Source organism: Anomalospiza imberbis, chromosome 1 (assembly GCF_031753505.1).
Source record: "Anomalospiza imberbis isolate Cuckoo-Finch-1a 21T00152 chromosome 1, ASM3175350v1, whole genome shotgun sequence".
Classification (NCBI taxonomy): domain Eukaryota; kingdom Metazoa; phylum Chordata; class Aves; order Passeriformes; family Viduidae; genus Anomalospiza; species Anomalospiza imberbis.
Window position 1 is genome coordinate 23,659,850 of NC_089681.1, and position 21,628 is coordinate 23,681,477.

Genomic DNA, 21,628 nt, shown 5'->3' on the forward strand with positions numbered 1-21,628 from the left:
TATGATGGATTGGGGTGGGGTTGTTTTGGTTTGCTGTTTGCATGTATAGGAACCAGAAAAGGACTGATTTCAGCAATGATGACTTTAAACCTGAAATTTAGTGACCTGAAGTTCATCCTGGACAAAATACTAATACTTGCTTTTCTGAAATTCTTTCAAATCCAGTGTTAGAATTGTGTATACACAGTGTTATAAGGTTACCCCAGTCCCCTGTAGGAAAGAAGCTGCCATCCTAGGCTACAGCTGGGGAAAGGGTCAAGAACAGGCCTAGCTACAGCTTTGCATGGATTGGAGAAGGCTGGAGAAGGACCTGCCTTCAGAGGATATTGCTATGAGGAAAATTTGGGAAATTGCTATGTTGAAGAGCTGTAGGATGGTCAAGGCACAGGAGGGCTGCTGTTTACCTGCCATGATGAGAAAGGAACTATTACAGAATCACAGAACTATTTAGGTTGGAAAAGACCTCTGAGACCGAGTCAAATCTTTGACTGATCTCCACCTTGTAAACTAAACCATAGCACTAAGTGCCACATCCAGTCGCTTCTTGAACACTTCCAGGGATGGTGACACCACCGCTTCCCTGGGCAGCCTGTTCCAATGTTTAACAACCCTCTCCACAAAGAAATTCCTCCCAATGTCCAGCCTCAACCTGCCCTGGCACAGCTTGAGGCTGTGTCCTTGTATCTTGTCGCCAGCTGCCTGGGAGAAGACTTTACAGGAGAGTGATTCCTTTTGAGAGGACAGACAGGTCTGCCTCAACTGTCCTGACTCAGCACATTGGGAAAAAAACGTGACCAAGTGCAGAAAGAGGCGTTTGTAATGCTTACTCCAGATCACAAAATAAACAGAGGGAATGTGCAGCTGGCCTGGTGGCAGCAACAGAGCCTAAGCCTTTGCTCTTCATTTGGGACAAAGAGCTGCAGTGCCTGCATAAGAATTAAACATTTTCTTTTCACCAGACCTCTTTGCCACATTCAGAAACACCAGTGATATGATACTACAGCTGATCTGAAAAGTGGACAGAACCTGTAAAGATTTTACCTTAAGAAAACAGCCAGTATGCTCCCAATCCAGTACATACTGATTCTTCTTGGTTTGTATCACCTTGATTATTCCACCTCAAGTAATATAGAAACCATGATCCTGAGCTGAACAAATTCAAAGAGAAATGTCTTAGGAATAAAAAACTGCAGATTAACCAAGATCTGTATCACAAACCAACTTCAAACATGTAAAGCAAAATCACCAAATGAAGAACTTAATGTCAGGTTCCTAAGATTTCTACCATGCTGACAGCTTGTGATAAAAAAGCCACATATCTTGTTCACAGAAACTCATTATGTAGCATTTTACACCAAAATACAGGATGTCTCTTGTTATGCAGGCAAGCATCTGGGGTGATTAGCCCCAGTTTAAGGGAAAAAAAAAATCTCTAGGAAAATCAGCTATTTACTAGAACAAGGATGAGGGCAGAACAAACTACCAGATTTGTACTGAATCAAGCTGAATGTTAGGAAGCATTATTTTACCATAAAATAAATAAAAAAAAAATACTTACCTTGATCCTAAGAGATGCTGAGTACAAAGCTACTCATAATTTCCCATGAAAAAACCCAGTATCTTTAGAGAGAGAGAGTAACCCAGTATCTTTTTTCCCATGAAAAAGACCAGTATCTTTAGAGAGAGAGAGAGATGACTAAAATTACCTGAAACGTTCAGGAATGTTTTCACAGTACCAAAGAAAAGGAAATCAGGGAAGCCACACAGGAGTATGTCCTGAGAAACATGGGCTGAATACTGAACAAAGGGGCAGTCGAACCCACTGCGATGACAGCTCTGGGCAACAAAAGAGACGAGGCCAGGAGGAAGACACAGCCAAACCAAGAGCAGAGTGAAAACACCAGAGAGACATGTATTTTGTTTGATCCATGCTAATCCATATATTTTAATGTATGGGTTCTCTTCCTTGGTTGCAAAGCTATCCTCCCACTACCTCTAGTCACTTCAATGCTCAATCTCAACACACAGTTAAATAATTTCTGCTAAAGCTTTTCCTGACAGTTTTCTTGTATTCAAATATACATGCTCATTCTTACAACTTCGAAGCATCACCACTACTTGCAGGAAGCCTGCTCCTTGCACAAAATAGAACTACTTAGCTGATTTATAGGGCATTTACTGTAACTGCTTTTGGGCACAAACAAAACAGTCTTTTTTCTATTTCCTTTCCTCGGCAAAGAATCAGAACTGTCAGAAGTATCCATTAGCACAGTGTTTGTTCAAGAATTCTGTCACACTGCTGTTATTACAGGAAAGACAAGAAAAGCAATCTCAGACAAGGACATATGACTTGGCAGACAAGTGAAAAAAAAAGATATCAGCCTAAAATTCCAAGAAGAAACTTAGCTACTGCCAGCAAGCTGACAGCTACAGTTCATGTGCATCTGTTTCCCTGGAACTGCATTTTGCAGAAGTGTGAAGTCAGACACTTTGCAATTCTAGCAAGTTAAGACATTAAAGAAAAAAACTCAGCACTCTGAATCCATATTAAAATAACCAAACAAACTTTAATATGTTTTTTTCCAAGATCTAATATACAAATACAATGGTAATAATGTACTCTTCTTTTGTAAGCTTGGATGAAATATATTGAAGTCCACTTTCCGCATGTTATATAAATAATCATCTAAAGCAACCTAGAAAAGAAGAAAAAAGCTTAATACACTTGATGCACACAAGTAATTAGGCATTGAGTTTAAAAAGCAATATGAGAAACTGAATGAGAAACTGCAAAAAAGACTTGACAGTTTGCCTATGCTATTAAATGGTAGTGAATCATCACATTCCAAGCACATAAAAAAGTCAAATTTTGTGAAGAGAAGCATTATCTTTTAGTAGACCAAACACCAAATTATGAAAATAGACAGGATTTGAGGCTCTTGCATTAGAACAGCAGTCTATGAATAAATAGACATCTTGGGTGGAATGATGTAGTTAAAAGAGAAGGATTAGAAGTGTTGATCAAAATTGTAAGGTTCTACGGTCAGGCACATATGATTTCTATGAGTTTTAGGTATTACATCCTCCCAAAATAAGACATGTGAAGTGGTTGTTCACCATGCTTAATTTGAATACTCTTCACGAATGTATCAGCCCAGTAATAAGTCCATCACTTAAAGAGTGCATATATCACACCCACCGTACAGAAAAAAGCAGGATACGCCTTCACAGGAACTTTCTTACTGAAAGATCTAGCCTAAAAGTAAATGGGGTAAGGTGGGAGGGAAAAACAAAACGTAAAAAAAAGTACTTATCAGAAGAATTTAATATTTCTGATTAAACATCAAGTACTATATATAATGCTTAGAGGCCACACTGTATTACCATCATTATCCCTTTTTATTTTGACATCCTGAAACTGTAACATTTCATTCCATGAAAGCTGTGTACAAAAGTAGTTACACAACAGTATGTAATACTGGGAGAGGCTTGCAAAAATACTTACATGATTTGACAGACCTCAAGACTATATACTATAAACCAAGGTAAATTAGCATGCCTTGTTCCAACAAAGTCCCAAGTTGCATCTGGTTTAGTAAATACAGTTTAACTTTTTTTTCCCCCCCCCAACAGACAGAAATGATGGAAGACCAGAAATGGATTTTTCTGAGTGCATCTTTTTTGGTTCAACGTTGCCATCAGTTCCAGGAGTCCAGTTGTAAATGTTTTGGTTACGTATCTTAGACATCAAAATGATCTCAGTTCCTCAGTATCTACATATGAAAATCTAAAGCATGGCTGCATCAAATCTGCAGTTTAAACTCATATTCAAGTCAGTACATCGAACAGAGCTGCAAAAGTCTTCCTCTAATGCCTGTCTATAAAAAAAAAATCCCTTCCTTCCTATGTTGCCTTTTCTTACAGCCTAAAACAAACTAACTCTCTATAAATACTGATAAGAATGTTTGAGTTTGTAAAGTTTAGTTTTTCATGGATCTTTCCAGACAACTGAGAAAATGAGCCTGAAACTTTAGGAGGAAAAAATTATCAATCTTTTCAGAAGATAAATTATTTTAAAACGTTGAGATATAATAACACCTGTGTGTGTATATTTATTTCTAGAACAGAAAAATTTTCTTCCCTGATCTAATGCTCTGCCCTTCTATTATTAATTTCAAGATGAAAAAATAAAGTAATCTTTATTGACCTTCTCAACCCATAATCGCTCACATGTCATTCAGAAAGCATTTTATCTCCCTTGATAAACTGAGTCCCATAATGATGTAGGACAAGAGATAAACGTAAAAAGCCAAAAGGGAGACCCTTTTTCACAAGAGGAGTTGGGGAAGGGGTGCTGAAGAAAAAGAGGGAGAATGTGTAAATGTATTTGTAGGCTTTCAAAGGGAACACTTTGGGGGACTGACTGAACATTTTGTTATATGCTTTTATGCTGATAAAACACACAATTCCTAAGGAAAACTGCAATTTTCATTATCATATTTTGCCACCTGCTGGTCAGCAGTTGCAGTGTCAGGAAGACCTGACCATACTCCAGAAATTTTTTCTCAAGATAAAGGGCCGCACGACTACAATATGCTTCATGTGACATGGCTGAGACTCCATCCAGCATTTCAGATTTAGGAGTCTTCTGGCTTTGAAATGGGGGTGGTAATTGTTACCCTCATCCTCTAAAATACATGGTTTGTATAACAAATGCTGAGATAGCTGAAACCTCTCTGCAGGTTTGAACTTTACCCTACCCTGTAATCCCAACTAAAACAAAGGATAAGTGGTTGTGAAGACCCTCAGGCAAAACAAAATGGTGATTTTATACAGCAGAACAGATGCATTTAAAGGCACCAGCCCATTACATTCACCTAAGGTCCTGAAACACCCAGCAAAAATGCTGCCAGCAAAAGCCCATTTCATCCATTAAGCAGAAAGTATCCTTGTCCTTGCATTAACAGACACCATCTGATTATGAAGGAGGCCAATACTCTGTTACTGCTGCCAGCAATGGCCAGTTCAAGTGGTTTGAACACTACAGTTCCTGCACTGTCAACAATTCACTGATGATGGGAGACTAGAAGCAAGTATTCAGAGAGGAATATTTTAAAATTTTAATTAAGGTTATATAACCCATCCATTAAAAACATACAAAGGGGGAGAAAAATGGGAGAAGTGCCAGGACCAACATTCAGTTGAATAAAATGCTAATGCTGCCCTAATCTGGTTTCTTTGTATTTATACTTTTCTCTTTAGTCTCCAATTACATGATCACATTGCATACTTTCCACAGGACCCTCCCAGTGCATAACATGGGCAGGGCTCTAGGAATGAAGTGGGAAGAAAGGAGGCCTGTTCTCTTCAGAAGTTGGTAGGCTCATGTTGGGAACCAGGGGACCAATGCACTATGAATTATATCAAATTACCTGAAAGGTTCTCAAGAACCAAATTCTCTTCCTGCTTCTGTCCCAAAGTTCCCATACAATACCAGGAACCAAATTTAAATATGTGGACAATAAATACACATGACTCATTTTCCATGCCTCCCATCCCTGATATGAAGCATTTCAGGCCATACACTTGGCATTTTTCTTAGCCAAAAGGCAATGGATTTTATACACTGTACATTATGGGTTCAAGGGTGGAGAATTAAAAAAAAAATCTAAATATTTCAGCTTGAACAAAGATAATTGACAGTTTTGATGTTGTACTTTGTCTCCGTTCCCTGCTTCTAAATGAAATAAACAGTTTTCTTGGGCATGTGTCCACAAAAATTAAGACATCAGGTTAAACAACACAAACAGGAATGCCTTAAATGTGAATTATAATTAGTGTATGAAAAATGAAGCTGAAGGGTAAAAAGGATCACAGAATGGTTTGGGATGGAAGGGATCATCTGGTTCCAAGCCTCCTGCCATGGGCAGGGGACACTTCCCACTAGACCAGGCTGCTCAAATCCCCATCCAACCTGCCCTTGGACACTTACAGGGATAGGGCATCTACAGCTTCTCTGGGCAGTCTGTGCCAGTGTCTCACCGCCCTCATTGTAAAGAATTCCTTCCTAACATCTAATCTAAACCTGCTGTCATTCAGTTTAAAGCCATTTCCCCTTGTCCTTAATGCCCTTGTAAAAAGTCCCTCTCTGGCTTTGTTGTAGGCTCCCTTTAGGTACTGGAGGGCTGTTACAACATATACATATTATTAACAAAAAAGAAAAACATTAACCAGCTCAGTAGGCACTGAAACAAACCAGGGATGCCATATTTGACTTTCAGAAAAAAGATGAAGGACTCTCCGATTGCATAAGATACTGTGACCACAGATAATGCTGTAATTGAGGATTATATTAATAGTGCAAATACAGAGATAAATCTGGCATTTCTTTACTCTGAAGTGGTATCTTTCCAGACTACCTTGACTGGAACCACTGGGTGCAATACTCAAGAGTGCACATGTACTTGCAGATGTAGGAAACTCTTTGTAGTGCTTTGTTTTCCAGCTAGAGGAAGACAAAGCATTGCCAATAAAACATTCTTCTGCTTTTGTACTGTGCAGTAGGCAAGCATCTCATAATGCAGCTAGAATAAAAGCATGAAAAAAAAAATAGAGTAGGACTCTGCAGTTCTTCAGGGCTCATCATCCACTGTTCCAACCAAACAGACTTTCCTAATTGACTTGGCTGCATGCCAGAAAAGAAATAAACAGAAAGCACCTTTCTCAACATAGCTTTGGGCATGGCTGGTCACGTCAGGGAATGAATCCCCCCTCCCACACACATGAACCAGCAGTTAAAGGCTACATGCTCTGTTTTCCTGGCAGCCATTCCACTGTGCTGTGAAATACCATATGTAGATGTTCTTTCTATGGTGCTCATCCCATGCAGCCACATAGCTGCATTTATAAAAGTCTACCTAAAGTTTCTCTTCCAATAATAATTATTTTAGGCAGCATTTATATATATGAAGTTGGACCTGGCTGTGCGTAAACTGTCTCCTGTACATTAAGATAATATTCATACAGAAGTAGTTGTAATATTTGAATCTTTAGCATGGTGGGGTTTTTTTTTAATGTAAACTCTCAAAATAATAAAAGGCAAAATATCTGAAATTAAGTATGCAGCTTTAAGTCTTCTAACAACAAATGCTTTGTGAAGACTAGCATCAGTTATGTTTATTTAGATAAATAAAAGGAAAGGAATCTCACATGTTCTAGATGAATATGGGCCTGGCTGGCGATGTCATAAATTACATCTCTCACATTTTTCTCTTGCTTGCCTCTTATGAAATCCTCTTGTGAAACTCCATGCTAGACATAGGAAGGAAAACCAAAATCAAAAAAGAGAAAAGAACCTCTAAAAATAACAAGTTTCCGTATTTGCTTCTCAAAAACCTGTCCCAGCAACAAAGCTATGGACTAAAAACTAAAACAACCTAAGTGTTCTACCACTGCTCTCTCATTTTTTAATTCCCTTTCTTTTGGTCAGACACTTGGAAAACAAAATCAAGAGAACAAAGAGAACAGTTGGTACAGACTATCTGCACAAGTTTGTTTCCTAAAATTTTGTAGTCAGTAAGATAACAAAGTCAGATTTCAAAGTTTGGGGGATTTAGATCAGTTTAGATAGACAATTTTTAAAACCATAATTCAAGAATTAATATTAAGCAGAAGCAAGCCAGTGACAGCTACCACAGAAGCCATGCTGACTTTTGAATCTTGGGATTGGTGTGCACATCCCAGGCTCACAAAAAAACCAATCAACCAACAAACCATCAAACAAAGCCATCTCCAAAAACCAATCAACCAAACAACCCCAGAACCACCAAAAAAGAGCCCTTCCAAACCCCAAAAAGCCAACTCCAAATTATTCTTCGACTACAGTGACCAATGTTAAGACAAAATATGGCATATTCAGAATTGCAGCAGTCCCCACTCCTCTCAACAACACTCAGGCATGTGAGAGCTGTATGAAGGTGGGCAGAAAGGCTTCACAGGAGGTACAGACTCAGGAGAACTCCACGTTTCTTGCCAGCAGCTGAAATGCTTACAAGACTGTCTGCAGAGAAGGGATACAGGCTGTTTTTACAGTTTCACTGCAGAACACCTACCATGGCAAGGAATGACTGAATTTTCAGGCTACGTTTGAAAAGCTGAAAACCTGGAAGGCCTCCCATAACATGCAGTCCCAGGACGGCTGAAAGGAGAGTGCAATTCCTTTCTGCAGTCTTATAACCCTGACCTATATTAATATCTACATTTTTTTCAGCTACCTACATTACTAAACTTCCAATCCAAACCTTTAACTGTATTGAAATTATATTCAGAAAATACTAACACAACCACCTTAGGCATCACCATAACTGCAGAAATTTTGGTTAAGTTGAAAAAGAACAGCATTAACATTTAAAAGTAAAGACTGGAAATGAAGGACTAACAGCTGAGATGCCTACAGATTAATCCATGAAACATTAATGAAAAATTCTGAGCTTTAATCCCATTTTACCTAAACTGAAAGATCTGCTAAATTGCAGTGCAAATTTGATGTCCAGTTTAAACTGGAGGGCTATACTGTCTCCTACAGAAATGTATGGAATATAGGCCTATAACTGTAAAAAATGGAACAGAAAAAACCCACAAACCACCAACACATTATGAAAAGGTAGTAAAGAGAAGCACAAGAAGATTGTTCAAAGTAAAATTTCTCACAGTGCTTCCTTTATGGTGATAGGAAAAGAAAAAAAAAGAAAAAACCCACATCCAACCCCAAAACACAAACCCCCAGGACCCATTCTGTACATGCATTTTTTATACATTATTGGAAAAATTCCTGAAACCTAAAATATTAAAACATTTAATAATAACAAACAAACCCCAAAGGGAAATCTAGAGTTCCTTGAAGTTTATTGAAGATCACTCCTCTCACTTCCCAGAAGATATAAAACCATGACAATTAGCAAGCCACAACAGAATGAACAAAAATAAAGAAAAAACATACCATTTATTTCTGGCATAATAAATTAGCATCTCATACCTAGCCTTGAGAAACAAGAGTTAGAAAAACTATACTGTTCAATTTCAGACTATTTGCTTCTCTTACCAACATACAAATGTCCATGGGAAGAAAGACCTTTTGTCTTGTACAGTGATAAGGAGTTGCTCTTAAACAGGTAACTATGCCTTGTGCTTTCCCAATGTGACTGGCTGCATGGTCAGCATGGATGTCCCTCACACCTAAAATTACAGAAACAATATGTTTAGAAACATGCAGTCAGGCCTTTTGAGAGATGCGGTCTTTTCTGATGCCAAACACAGTCATACTTTAGGAAAGCTACGTGCACTGGTCTGTGATACAACTCTCCATGTGCATAAACTGCCTTGAGATCTCATCTCAGAGGTGCAGAACAGCGGGAAAATTCATTCATTTCCACATCCAGGAGCAAGATGCCTCTTGCTGCAGTATCTGCAAATGGTATACTTTAGCAGAGCTGCACCTATTCAGATATAACACACTGGTACACAAAATTACTTTCATTGGCATATCCACTCCCAAGATAACAGTATTCCAAGAACTGCTTTTCCTGCCAGAAAAAGTCATTCAAGTGTGAGATTCCTGACAAGCATTAATGCTTACAGTGTGGTTTCATGATTAGCTGCAGCTGATTCATCAGTGTAGTGAAGTCAAAGAGAATGATCCCATATTTCTGCCCCCTCCCTTGTGCTGTCAGGAGCAATGAGGCAAACTCAATCAGATCACCAAAACAACAGAAAACTAATGTTAGTTACTGCACAGTCACATAACTGTGAGCACTGAAAGAGGGAGATGAGTGGGGCAGAGTAGCACCATTGCTGTTCATGGAAAGATCATACAAGCTTGGCTTAGACCGATTATAAAGCTGAACCAGGATAAAATTAAAATTTAAATTAAAATTTATAAAAACTCTTAACAGAAGCATCATTCTACAAAGAAAGAAATGAGGATACAACAATTACAGATCAATGAGCCTAACTGACATCTGGAAATAACACTGGGGGTAGCAGATTCACTGCAGAAGCCTGTCTGGGTCTCAGAACCCTGTGTGAAAGAGCGACCATACCCACACTACAGGGACTGATTTTGGCAATGGCAGCAGAAAGCTAAGTGTGGCTTGGAGGAATCAACAGATATTATTTACTAACTACTTAGGTAATTAGTTAGAGAGCACAAATATTAGTATTTTTAAATGACAGGAGTTGAGAGAAAGTATCAGGACTTTGGACGACAGGATTACCAGCCAAAATGAGCTTGACAAAAGAAATAACCTGAAATCAGTAAGAATAAAACAGCACTAGTACTGGGAGAGTACACACTGGGAGAGATACAACACGAGACTGGTCAGGAATAGGAGTCTAAAAAGCACAAGAAATTTAGCAAAGATGACCTGAGTGAAACCAGGTGCACCTAGTCTAGAAAACGCTGCTGATGGGCAACACCAAGAAAGGGGCTGTATTTGATTAGTTTCTCAATTTGTGAGGAAAAATAAATAACAAAAGTTAACTGTTTAATATGCAGTGAAGGATACTTTTGCTTAAGTATTGTGTTACACTTGTATATTTAAGAGAAGTTAAATATGACAATAGGACACTTAGAATACCCAGAGTCTCCATACAGATTTTCAAAGACAGTTTATCTGATTTGTACGAGGAGTGAGTGATCCAAGCATGACTGAACTTATTCAGGATTTCTCAGAATGGAAGATACTAACATTTCTCATACTCCTACATTTCTTCAATAAGAGGTTCAGAAAGACATTTGCAACATTTCACTGACTTCCTACTGAGGAAGCAAACACCAGATATTAAGAAATAAGTTCCTCAATTCTTCCAAAGAATGTACTCACCATCTCTCTCTTTACTTCTCTTTTTTCTATTTTTTTAACTTTTAACATCAGTATTTGCCTTTCATCAGATTAGTCTGATAAGCAAGAGGAAAATATTGCTACTACAATACTAAACACTAAATAATAATAATAATAATAATAATAATAATAATAATAATTTTCACCCATTGTTTCAATCAGAGCTCATACTGGGAATACCTCCATAATGCAACACACACCTATATGAAAATTACCCTTTTCTTCACTACAAATGAACAGTTCTTTCCCAATCTGTGGTTCTTACATTAGACATGACACAGACAGTAGCTCTTGATCACAGGGATCATCTTTGTTGCATTTTTTTCTAGCTCTTCAATTATTGATAGTTAACCTACTTCTAGAAAGAGGAGAGGATTCAGACCCAAATTTACAACATCACCGAAGGAAGTTTATAGGTTGGGAAGCTGGCTGTTTCCAGATAATCAGCGTCCATCACTGCAATATAGAACAACAGCTGCAGGACACCTACAGCACTTTGTATTCTGACAAGTAGGACAATCTAAATACAGTGAAGAGCTGAATTTTCCACATTCTGTAAGAGGAGCAAGAACAGAGAAAACAAAGGAACAAAGAACAGTAGGAAACTGCACTTCAATGAGCTCTGCACTGTGCAGCTCCCAAGGAAAGCACAGAGTTCTAGGAGAGCTGCAGTACAATTCCACATTTATGGTTCAGCATTCAAAAGATATCTGAAGTTCTACCTAGGACAACTTTTACTGAAATTAAACTCCAGTGGGAAAAGAAAAGGCTTTTTGAAATATCAGTAAATATTGTACTTGCACTAACGAGTCAGCAGCAAAACCTAGAAAGGGGAAAACACCTACCCAGCGTTTCCAAGGTGAGGTACAAGAGAGCACTCTGAGTGTTCTCAGCGTACGTTTCGAGCTCCTGGATGCTACGGTACGCTCTATCATCCAAATTCTTCTCCTGGAACATAAACACGGAGCTTCAGTAGAACGCAAACATAACTGCTGTTCGTACAGGCTTACTACTACAGCCATGTCAATCCAGTGCACTACCGAAAACAAAAAAAGACAAAATTGAGAGACAGAGAGTATAAACTCAGACAGAAGCAGTCATTAAAGCTTATAGCAAGCCTAACAAATAACTATGCTCAACTGCAGCCAAGGAGCAAATACAACTTTCTGCAATAGTATGAAATTAGAATTCTCCATAAAAAAAGAAACAGCAAAACCAAAACCTTTTATGGTATTCTTACATTATAGGGTTGTCAATTTTAATATTTAATTTACATGTGAAGCAGAGAGAAATTTAGATAAATAGGAATGCATTTTTTAAAAACAAAATAAATCTATGAAATGCACAGAAGTGTTAAAGTCATGTGAAAAACCATAGATTCACAGAATCATAGAGTGGTTTGGGTTGGAAGGGACTTTAAAGATCACCTAGCTCCAAGTTCTCTGCCATGGACATGGAAACCTTCTACCAGACCAGGTTGCTCAGAGGTCCACCCAACCTCTGAACACCTCATAGAGAGCCCACAAACTCTTTGTTGTCCATCCCCACAGTAAACAATTTCTTTCTCAGATCTAATCTAAACCTACCCTTCTTCATCTGAAGGCCATTCTCCCTTGTCCTATCACTACATGCCCTTATCAAAAGTCCCTCTCCAGCTCTTGTAAGCCCCTTCTAGGTATTGGAAGGTGCTCTAAGGTCTCCCCAGAGCCTTCTCTTCCCCAAATCTCTCAGCCTCTCCTCACAGGAGAGGTGTTCTAGCCTCTGAACAACTTAGTGGTGATAATAAATAATACACCCAAAATAATGAAATACACCCAAAACTATAACATCCTCCAGCATTCCTCCTGTCCTAGTGGTTTCTGTTGAAACATACCACTCTTAAAGACTAAAAAAGTCTTAACATTAAGAAAGTCTGAAGTCTTTCATAGTAATGACGCTCTGCAAGTAACTGACCATCAATCTGGTCAATTTATAGCTTCACGAGACACTTACTTTAGCAGCAAAATTAGCTTAGGAGATTCCTGCACTCTGCTTTTCATTCTTGTCCTTGTGTCAGAGTTTGTAGCAACATTACTGTACCAATGATGTTCTTTCCTTGTTTTTTCCCAGGGAAAAGGTGGCTATTTTAAACTTCATGTAATTTGATTGCTCCAGTTTACACCACTGCTTAGAAAAAACTCCACAGCCATGATAAGGAGTAACATGAAAGTGTGGCAGAAGGGTGAAGATAGGTCATTTAATTTTTGAGATTTTATAGCCACATGAACTCACAAACTACATCAATTTAAGATGAAAAAATAAACAAAGAATTCTATTAGCCATTTTGGCAGAAAGAATAGAAACTATGAAGAGTAGCATCAAGGAAGAATTTTAAAAAAAATGTAGCAGTATCATTTTTAAAGAGAAATACTACTGTCTAGAAAATTACATACGCTTTTGTTTTACATGCAAACCTATAAAAATGTAAGGAAAAGAAAATCCAAATATGACTAAAGCCAGAATCAGACTCTGAAGGGTAAATACTTACTCTTTCATCTATGATCTTCGTGAACCACATTTTAGTCAAGTTATGCCTCTTGACAGCCTGAAAATTATCAAATAAAACCTCCACGTTAATGTATACAAAGTGATGGCAGTACTGCATTCCGAAGGCTGAAATACATTTTAGGTATTTAATAAAAGAATTGTATTCACTGGGTTAAATCAAAGTGGCAAGTCAGTGGAAAATGAGAATCTTCTTCAAATACAAAAATTTTCAACTGGCATTTACTGCAAGTTGCTGCATACAGAAAATGAAATACCAGACATCACGCCAGCAAACTGAAAGTATTTCTTTAAAAATGTTTATGAAATTAATTTATTCTTGGAGTCATATATTCCCACAAAATATTTGCAGGTAACTATGTTCACTTTCCAAAAAGAACAGAGTTTCCTCCAGAGTCTAGCCATAAAAATATTTCCCCTGTAAATTCTCAAGAAAATGTCAGTACAACATACCAATACGTACTGTAAAGACAGAATGCTAACAAAACAATACAATTAATATTATGGGTTTGTTTAAAAAATATCGCACAGCATCTCATATTCATGCATTCTTCTTTTGGTTCTTGTCTTATATTTGAATTCCTTCCTGTGCCACTTCATTCTATCATCTTACCTTCAATCCTCTAATTCCACACTTTGAATTTTTCAGAACACATTTTCAGAAAGACTACAATCACATGTAAAAACATCTATAAACAAAATTTACGGAGCAGATTTCTCACAATTTAGTCCTTATTCCTCACTTTCAACTTCTTCTTCACATCCATCATATTAGTACATATTTTTTCAAGGTTTGACAAGACCAGATCTCACTGATTCTATAAATTCTGCTTGAGATAGTACTTGGTATAGGAAAAGGCAAATTTTAAGTTATAACTACAAATGTCAGTTTTTAGTCTCACTTGTTCATCTCAAGTATCATTTTGTAAATGAAAACCTTGAAATACTAACAGATCAAGACTTAAAGGACCAAACTCAACTATGCTAAATTACCCAATTTGTACATTACATCCATTCAAACACATGGGTCCTCATTTCTCCAAAGTTTGAAAAAATTGGCTTCTTCCACAGAAATGAAAAGAGAACTAGGTCTCACTTTACATACATTCAAAATAAACAGAAAAGATCAAGCATCATACAGTTGCTCTGTAAGTTTATATTAAAGTCACCAAGAGCTGAGCTATTAATAATTCTAGAAATTAAAGGCTATTTATCTACTTTACCAGTGCATAAAAATCTGAAACCCAAATGCAAGTATTCTGGCATATACAAAACTTCAGGAGCACATTTAAATATCATTAAATTAATTTCTGGAAAACCAGAATTATTATTAAATTATTTCCAGAAAACCACACTGTCCTCATATAAACTCAACAGAAACAAAGGAATATACATAGAATATGCTGTGCAAAGACACGTTAATTCTATCAATAGCTCTGCGACACTTGTGAGTTCAGGTGTCTTTCCAAATCCTTTTTTCTAAGAATTGCAATGACATTCTTGGACATTTGTGAAGTCATGGGCTTCAAATAGGTCACTCTTGGGGTATTTGTTGAAATATGGAAATAAAATCCCATCTTGATTGCAAAAGTCACCAAGTCACATTGAATTGTTAGTTCACTCCAGTGCTCTGCAGTGCTCAGAGCTATCAGAGCTCCTAAAAATACTTTCTGGATTATTTTTCATCATCTTATTTTGCAAGCAGTTTTGCTTGGATTGTATTATATTGGTCTTCCTATATAGGAATCATACCTGAGGTGAAATCTTACCAAAGACCATTCTTCTTCCACTTCAAAACCAATTTTCTGTTCTGTGAGAAAGGAGTACATCTGGCAGCCTTAGCTACTGGAGAGGATTGCAATTGGTATCCCAGAATCAGAATGACTTCTATTTGAATACTCTACTGGTTTTGGCTGGGATAGAGTTAATTTTCTTCACAGCACTTTTATGGCGCTGTGTTCTGGATTTGTCTAGAAAAAGTGTTGCTGGTTAGAATGGATGCAGCACAGCACACACAAAATACTGACATTACCTCCCACAGTAATATTAAAGCCAATTTTAGGACAAGAAAGGTATATTTTACCCTCCACAGCTCTGTAGCAACGGGCTGATGTGGTGGGTTATCGTTGTATATGTCCTCCACAGCATCCCTCCAGAACTGCATCCGCATCAAACCTGTCGTCTTCTGAGTTATGGAGTCTTTAATCTGGAAAGGATACATCAGGAGTGAAATTCAGTGTCTTTAGGACACTTAGCCTATCTATGCTGAAAAGACAGACACAGAGCACAGTCAAACTCAGCAGAGAAAGAGCTCAGTTCTGAATTGACATTTATTCCTCATAAAGCTTAGGAACACTACATAGAGTAAATGCAAAATCTTCATCACAACCTGATTTAAAAACCCACAGAGATTAAGTGCTGGGCAACCCTCACTTTAGCTTTCTTCCCCGAAGGAATAAAAGCAGTGGTGACAGCAGCGAGGGAGGGCACACCATGGGTTGCCAGAAGCCCAGCCTATAGAAGCTGGTCAGGGGTTTGGCCTGGTCAGCTCATTTTCTGGATCACTCCTTTCGGACAAGCACTGCCAACTTTCCTGGTTGCACTGGCAGTTTCTGGCCACCTCACAAATCGGAGAGACTGCAGCCACTCCTCTCCCACAGCTCTCTAATAACAAACTTCCCTCCTGCAGCCTTTTCATCACCTCGCTTCTGTCAACAAAGGCTTGGTCCTGATTACAGCATCCTGTTTTTTGACCAACCTTCTACAGTTAAAATTTAGCTGCACTTTACCTATTAACTGCATGTGAAGCCAGGATTTAGATGCAATCACATAACCGTATCAAGAACCACTGTCTGTGTGCTATAATTCGATTTTTAAATGCATAAAGAAAAAATGTCATAAAAATTATACACATAAACAAAATAATAGGGCAGGCTGGGTAATTTCCATGGGCCACTCAAAACTGGAGGTTTGTACTGCACTATTTATTCATGGCCCTTGACTGTATAAAAGTTGACCTTGGCAAAACACCACCGACTACAGAAAGAGTACTTACAAGTGTAATTTAGAATATCAAAATTGTTATTTTAAATTTCCAGACTTCACAAATGTATTTTAATACCTGCCTGAGCCAGTTCCACATTAAAGGCTCTCAGGGCAAAAGCAGAGGTTCGAGATTCCACAGGCAACAGCAGAGAACACAGAAACCCTTCATAGTCACGCTTCCTATAAAAGAATCAAAATGCACATTATTTATAGCTCTAAGTCACTTGGATGTGCTATTCCTTAGCACCAAACTCCTGAAAGGGTTGCAGTAAGTTATAGCTCAAAACTCTGACTTTGCAAAAGTAGCGGCTTTTAGGCTTGTTTTAAAGTAAGACTAACTCCAAGTGAGAGGGCAGGCTGTCTGAACTCTCAGTGCACCTCTGAAATCCACATCTCAAGACATCTGGCTAAAGGCATGGAGCAAGGCTGCGGCAGAACTGCAAATAGAATCCAGATTGTCCAACTTCCAGATTTCTGTTCCAAACACGAAACCATATTTCTTTAAAAGACTGTGCTTTGGAGCTTGGCAGAATACTGCTTGCTTAACCATTAAGTTTTTGTTTACTGGCAACTATATTCAAAGCATAAAACCTCTGGAAGTTGGCAGTTTCGCTGCAGGTAACTCCTTGCCAACCTGGAGTGATGTGCCTTCGTTTGGCCACGTGGGTGTGCCACAAAATTAAAAACACAGTGCTCAGAATCCTGAACTACAAAATCACTCCAGCTAACAAAAACACCTGACCACCTTTGAAAAGCTAAACTGCTTGTTTTGAACAACATTTTTGTGTACTTTCTGATGAGCCTGAAACCTGATTCTTCCTTAGAACAAGACGAACTCTCAAGTTTAGCCTGGAGAGTGGAGAAGCAGGTTGTCAAGGAAAACACATGTACTCATTTTCATTAAGTTTGCTGTTCTTGCATGTACTCATATTTCTTTTGAATATGACCTTAAAATAGAAAGCCAAACTAAACCCAAGGGTTATTAGGGTTGCTACTTTTAGCATCAAACAAAAAAGAAGTGAAGTTTAACAGAGATGCTTAACCCTACAATACACAGCAGCTGAAAACTAGCAAATGCTTTGTTTCCACAACTGTTGTCAGACACTTTTAAACCTCGATGCAAATACAGAAATATCAACCAAAAAAAGATTACATTTTTGAGCTTTTGTAGGCTATGAAGGACACCTTCGTATTACAGAACAGATACATTAAACCTCCCTCAATTAAGACACTTTTTGAAAAGTATTATCAGCTCAAAACCTAGTATTTTTTCCAAGATTAACTGTAGAAATACCCCACCCTAGACAGAGCTGCATGGTTTACAGCCACATTTTCCCAGTTCCAGTCTGTCTGTGTTGTTCACACAACCCAGAACTACCTCTATTTTCAGAAAGAAAACAAAGAAATACGTTACACAAAGTACACAGCAACACAACAGAGAAAATTGTCTTCCCTCTGGTAATGCTGTTGACATGGTGGGGTTTTGGTTGTTTTGGGTTTTTTTTCAATTATTCCAAGCTTAAAAATTTAGTGCAGCATAATCCATTAAGCCTCAGTAAAATAAAACTGATATTGCTGTAGATCACGTTCCACCCCAACCTTCTTCATGTATCAGTGTAAGGAATGTAGAAAGGAAGGAATGATCTTAAGTCAAGTATTGAGTTTTTTGAAAAATAATTGAGTTTTTTTCAAGTAAGTACGAACTTATATATGAACCCAAAGACAGAAGAAAAATTAGTAATGGTCATAACTGGACTTTCCATATAATGAATTTATAATAAAGCTATAAATCCACAAGCTTGTCTTTGAGACCAGGCATCCTTGACAGTAAAAGACATAAAACATACCTATAAGGAAAACATTTTTTAGTCAAATAGCTTGAAGTGAGTTTAGTTGTTTAAGAAAAAGGAAGACTGAAGAGAAAGGGCATCTTCCATATTGCAAAATAAATATACATTAGTAAAGCACAACTCAGTTGTGTTTCCTAATGTGCTGGAGAATCAAATTCAAAAACAGGGAGTTGCTGACACTTGCATAGCCCCAAGTGTTTTATTTCTGTTTGAATAACAATTCCTTCCACTTATTTTTTGCAGTTATTATTTCCATGCAATAGCTGAACTACTGGGAACAGCAGCTTCAATTAAATAATGCCAAAAGCATAACCACCTTTCATTTTACTATTCTGAATGCTTATGTATTTTTCTAATTAGTCCTTTTATCGTTTAACAAAAATACATATAAAAAACGTTTTAATTCAACCATCTCATTGGAACCTATTCTGTTCACAAATGCTTGTTACTGGAAACATTTCACCTGCAGATGTTAACTTTACCTGTATATTGGCTGTACACACAGCCTCTGGTCTCCTGAGTATCAGGGAAACAAATCCTGGGTAGAATGACTAGGAAAAGAAAGCTGTATTCTGAAAATCATGAAAAATGCAATGTGGTTATCCATTCTGGTACATATGAACGGGTCAGCTTCTTGGTGCTGCACTGAACATTTAAGATTGTCCCATTTCTTTCCCTCAGTTTTCCTACCTCAGACATTACGGCAGACCACACACACCTTTCTATCTTTTTACAAGCACCAGTTTGGAGAAGATAATCCTGTTCCACTCTTTCTATGCACACATGGAACCCTTCTCCCAGCTTTTGTCAATCATCTGGAACAACAGTATTCAAAGAGAAATTACCTAGGTCTTTACTAAGAGACTTGTTTAACATCTTACTTTACAAAGAACTGAATTTCTGGGAACTCCAAAGCAGCTAAGGGGCCCTACACATAGTTTACGGCCCAGAATCCAAGAACAAAAAGTGACCTGACCTGGAAGTGTCTGACGGCACTCCTGCTCCTCTTGGAGCATTTTGGATTTGACAAAAAAAAAAAAAAGGATGCTTTGGAAACATAGCCTTCCTCTTGCGTTTAGGATAGAGAAGGTACTGAGCTGCTCCAGCTGTCAGATGTCCTTCGGCCCGTTTTCCCAAGCACTCAGGAAGCATGGCTACTTCTCAGTAGCCAAGATCTGAAAACACCCCATGCTTTTAAACATCCACTTCGGTGATTTCGCTCTCCAAAACACCGATACAAGGAAACAAGAACGTTCAGTACTTGTGAAGAAAGGCAGCCACGAAGGGGCGGGAGGAGAGGGAGGGTATTGCCGTGGGAGGCTGCCCAGGAAGGTGATGGAGCGTCCCTCTTTGGGCCCATTCAACACCACCTGGACACGTTCCTGTGTAACCTGCTCTAGGTGACCCTGCCTGGGCGGGGGTTTGGACTGGGTATCTCCAGAGGTCGCTTCCAACACAAACTAATCAGTGATTCTGTGTGCAGGCTGAATCATCCACGCAGCCCAAAATATGCGCCTGGTTTCCATGCTCCCGACACGGCGTGGTCCCGCCGGCCCACCGCCGCCGGCCACACGGGTGATTTTCGGGGCCAGGAGAGCCCGAGGGCGGCCTGGGCAATCCCAGTATTCCTTTCCGGGAACTCGTCAGCGTTCCCGTCGGGTGGCAAGCGCTGCCGAGCTTTCCCAGGCCGGACGCGCCGCCCCGCTCAGCGCAGCGCGCACCCCCGCGCCTGCAGCCCCCCGCGGCGGGCACTCACCGCACCAGCTCGGCGCAGTACTGCACCGCTCCTCCGGCCGCCGGGCCGCTCCAGCCCGCCGCCGCCCTCCCGCCGAGCGCCGGCGGCCGCTCCAGGCGGCGGCCGATCCCACCACGCCGCAGCGCTGCCCGCGCCACGGCGCCCGCCATGGTGCCCGCCATGGCCATGGCCGCCCCGCCCCGCCCCGCGCCGCGCCGCGCCGCGCCGCGCGCGGGCCGCCGGCAGGGGGCGCCCGCGGCCGAGACGCTGTGGGGGCGCCGGGGCCTTTGTGCGCTGCGAGTGGCGCCCGGCGCAGGCAGCCCGCGCCTCAGCCTGCAGCGCCGCCCGAGGCTCCTCCGGCACAGTGGCTGGAAAAGGCCCAGCGGAAAAGGAGCTCGGGGTGTGGGTCGGCAGCTGGCTGAACGTGAGCCAGCGTGTGTCCGGGTGGCCAAGAATGTCAATGGCATCCTGGCATGTATCAGCAGTGGTGTGGCCAGCAGGACCAGGGCAGTGAGCGTATTCGGCACTGGTGAGGCCACACCTCAAGTGCTGTGTCCAGTTCTTAGCCCCTCACTACAAGAAGGACATTGAGGTGCTGGAGCGTGTCCAGGGGAGGGCGGTGGAGCTGGTGAAGGGGCTGGAGCACAAGCCTGATTAGGAGCAGCTGAGGGAACTGAAGGCGTTTAGGAGAAAAGGAAGGAGAAGAGGAATTCGAGGGGACCTTAATGCTCTATGCAAGTGCCTGAGAGGGGGTTGTAGGCAGGTGGGGTTGGCCTCCCAGGTGACAAGTGACACAACAAGAGGAAATTGGCATAAGCTGTGAGAGAGGAGGTTTAGGTTGGACATTAGGAAGAATTTCTTCACAGAAAGGATGATTAGACGTTGGAATGGGGTGCCCGGAGAAGTGATGGAGTCACTGTCCATGGAGATATTTAAGGAAAGACTGGACATGGAATTTAGTGCCTTGATCTAGTTGATGTGGTGTTTGGTCAGATTTGGCTCAATGATCTCAGAGGTCTTTTCTAACCTAATTGATTCTGTGATTAAGTTTTTAAACCTGGTGCACAAAAAACTCAATGAAGCTGAGTTGTAAAAGCCTCCCTGTTTTGGGCATAGGAGTGTGGCTTAGGAGTGGCTGTGGGACTGGGAAAAGCCTCAGGCTGGTGTGCTGTGCGAGGCAGAAGGGCAGAGCAGTTCTGCCCAGGCAGCAAAACGAGCCCCAGGTCTCCATCCTTGGTAAAATGTGTTTAAGCTTTGCAGCAGAAGCCCTATTTCCTCCTCTTAGCTGGCAGAGGGGCTCCTCACCATACAGGCTGGCTGGATTTTAACTAGAGACACAATGGATCTGTTAGCCATGTAGTCATGGACAGAACAGCTTCCTCAAAGTTTGTCCTATGTGAGGATAAGGCAGCAGATTCATACAAAAATGGCACTATGCTTAAAAGCAGTTTCATCTTAAAACTACACCAGCCCAAGCTTTTAGTAACTAGCTCATTCTAGCTCTTGCAAGAAGAGGCACAACAGCAGTCTGGCTCTTCTTTCTAGCCCCAGCTGTG

At 40.0% G+C, this 21,628-nt stretch overlaps 1 protein-coding gene across 8 annotated transcripts; it reads right to left on the bottom strand.

The window, feature by feature from the left end:
- Positions 1–2,543: 2,543 nt before the first annotated feature.
- On the bottom strand, positions 2,544–20,258 carry NDUFAF6 (NADH:ubiquinone oxidoreductase complex assembly factor 6). Of its 8 annotated transcripts, none has more exons than XM_068184573.1 (10): positions 20,094–20,152; positions 19,056–19,152; positions 16,564–16,667; positions 15,526–15,648; positions 13,426–13,482; positions 11,744–11,846; positions 9,101–9,234; positions 7,210–7,311; positions 3,200–3,256; positions 2,544–2,696 (listed from the first exon to the last, which is right to left on the bottom strand). In XM_068184573.1, the coding sequence occupies exons 3-10, from the start codon at positions 16,582–16,584 to the stop codon at positions 2,568–2,570; spliced, it is 726 nt and encodes a 241-aa protein (XP_068040674.1). In that variant the 5' UTR covers positions 16,585–16,667; positions 19,056–19,152; positions 20,094–20,152; the 3' UTR covers positions 2,544–2,567. The 8 variants fall into 8 exon arrangements, with proteins under 8 accessions (XP_068040674.1, XP_068040664.1, XP_068040690.1 ...); XM_068184563.1 differs by having other exon boundaries at positions 19,028–19,152; positions 20,094–20,138; XM_068184589.1 differs by having other exon boundaries at positions 16,568–16,667; positions 19,028–19,152; positions 20,094–20,128.
- Positions 20,259–21,628: the final 1,370 nt, after the last annotated feature.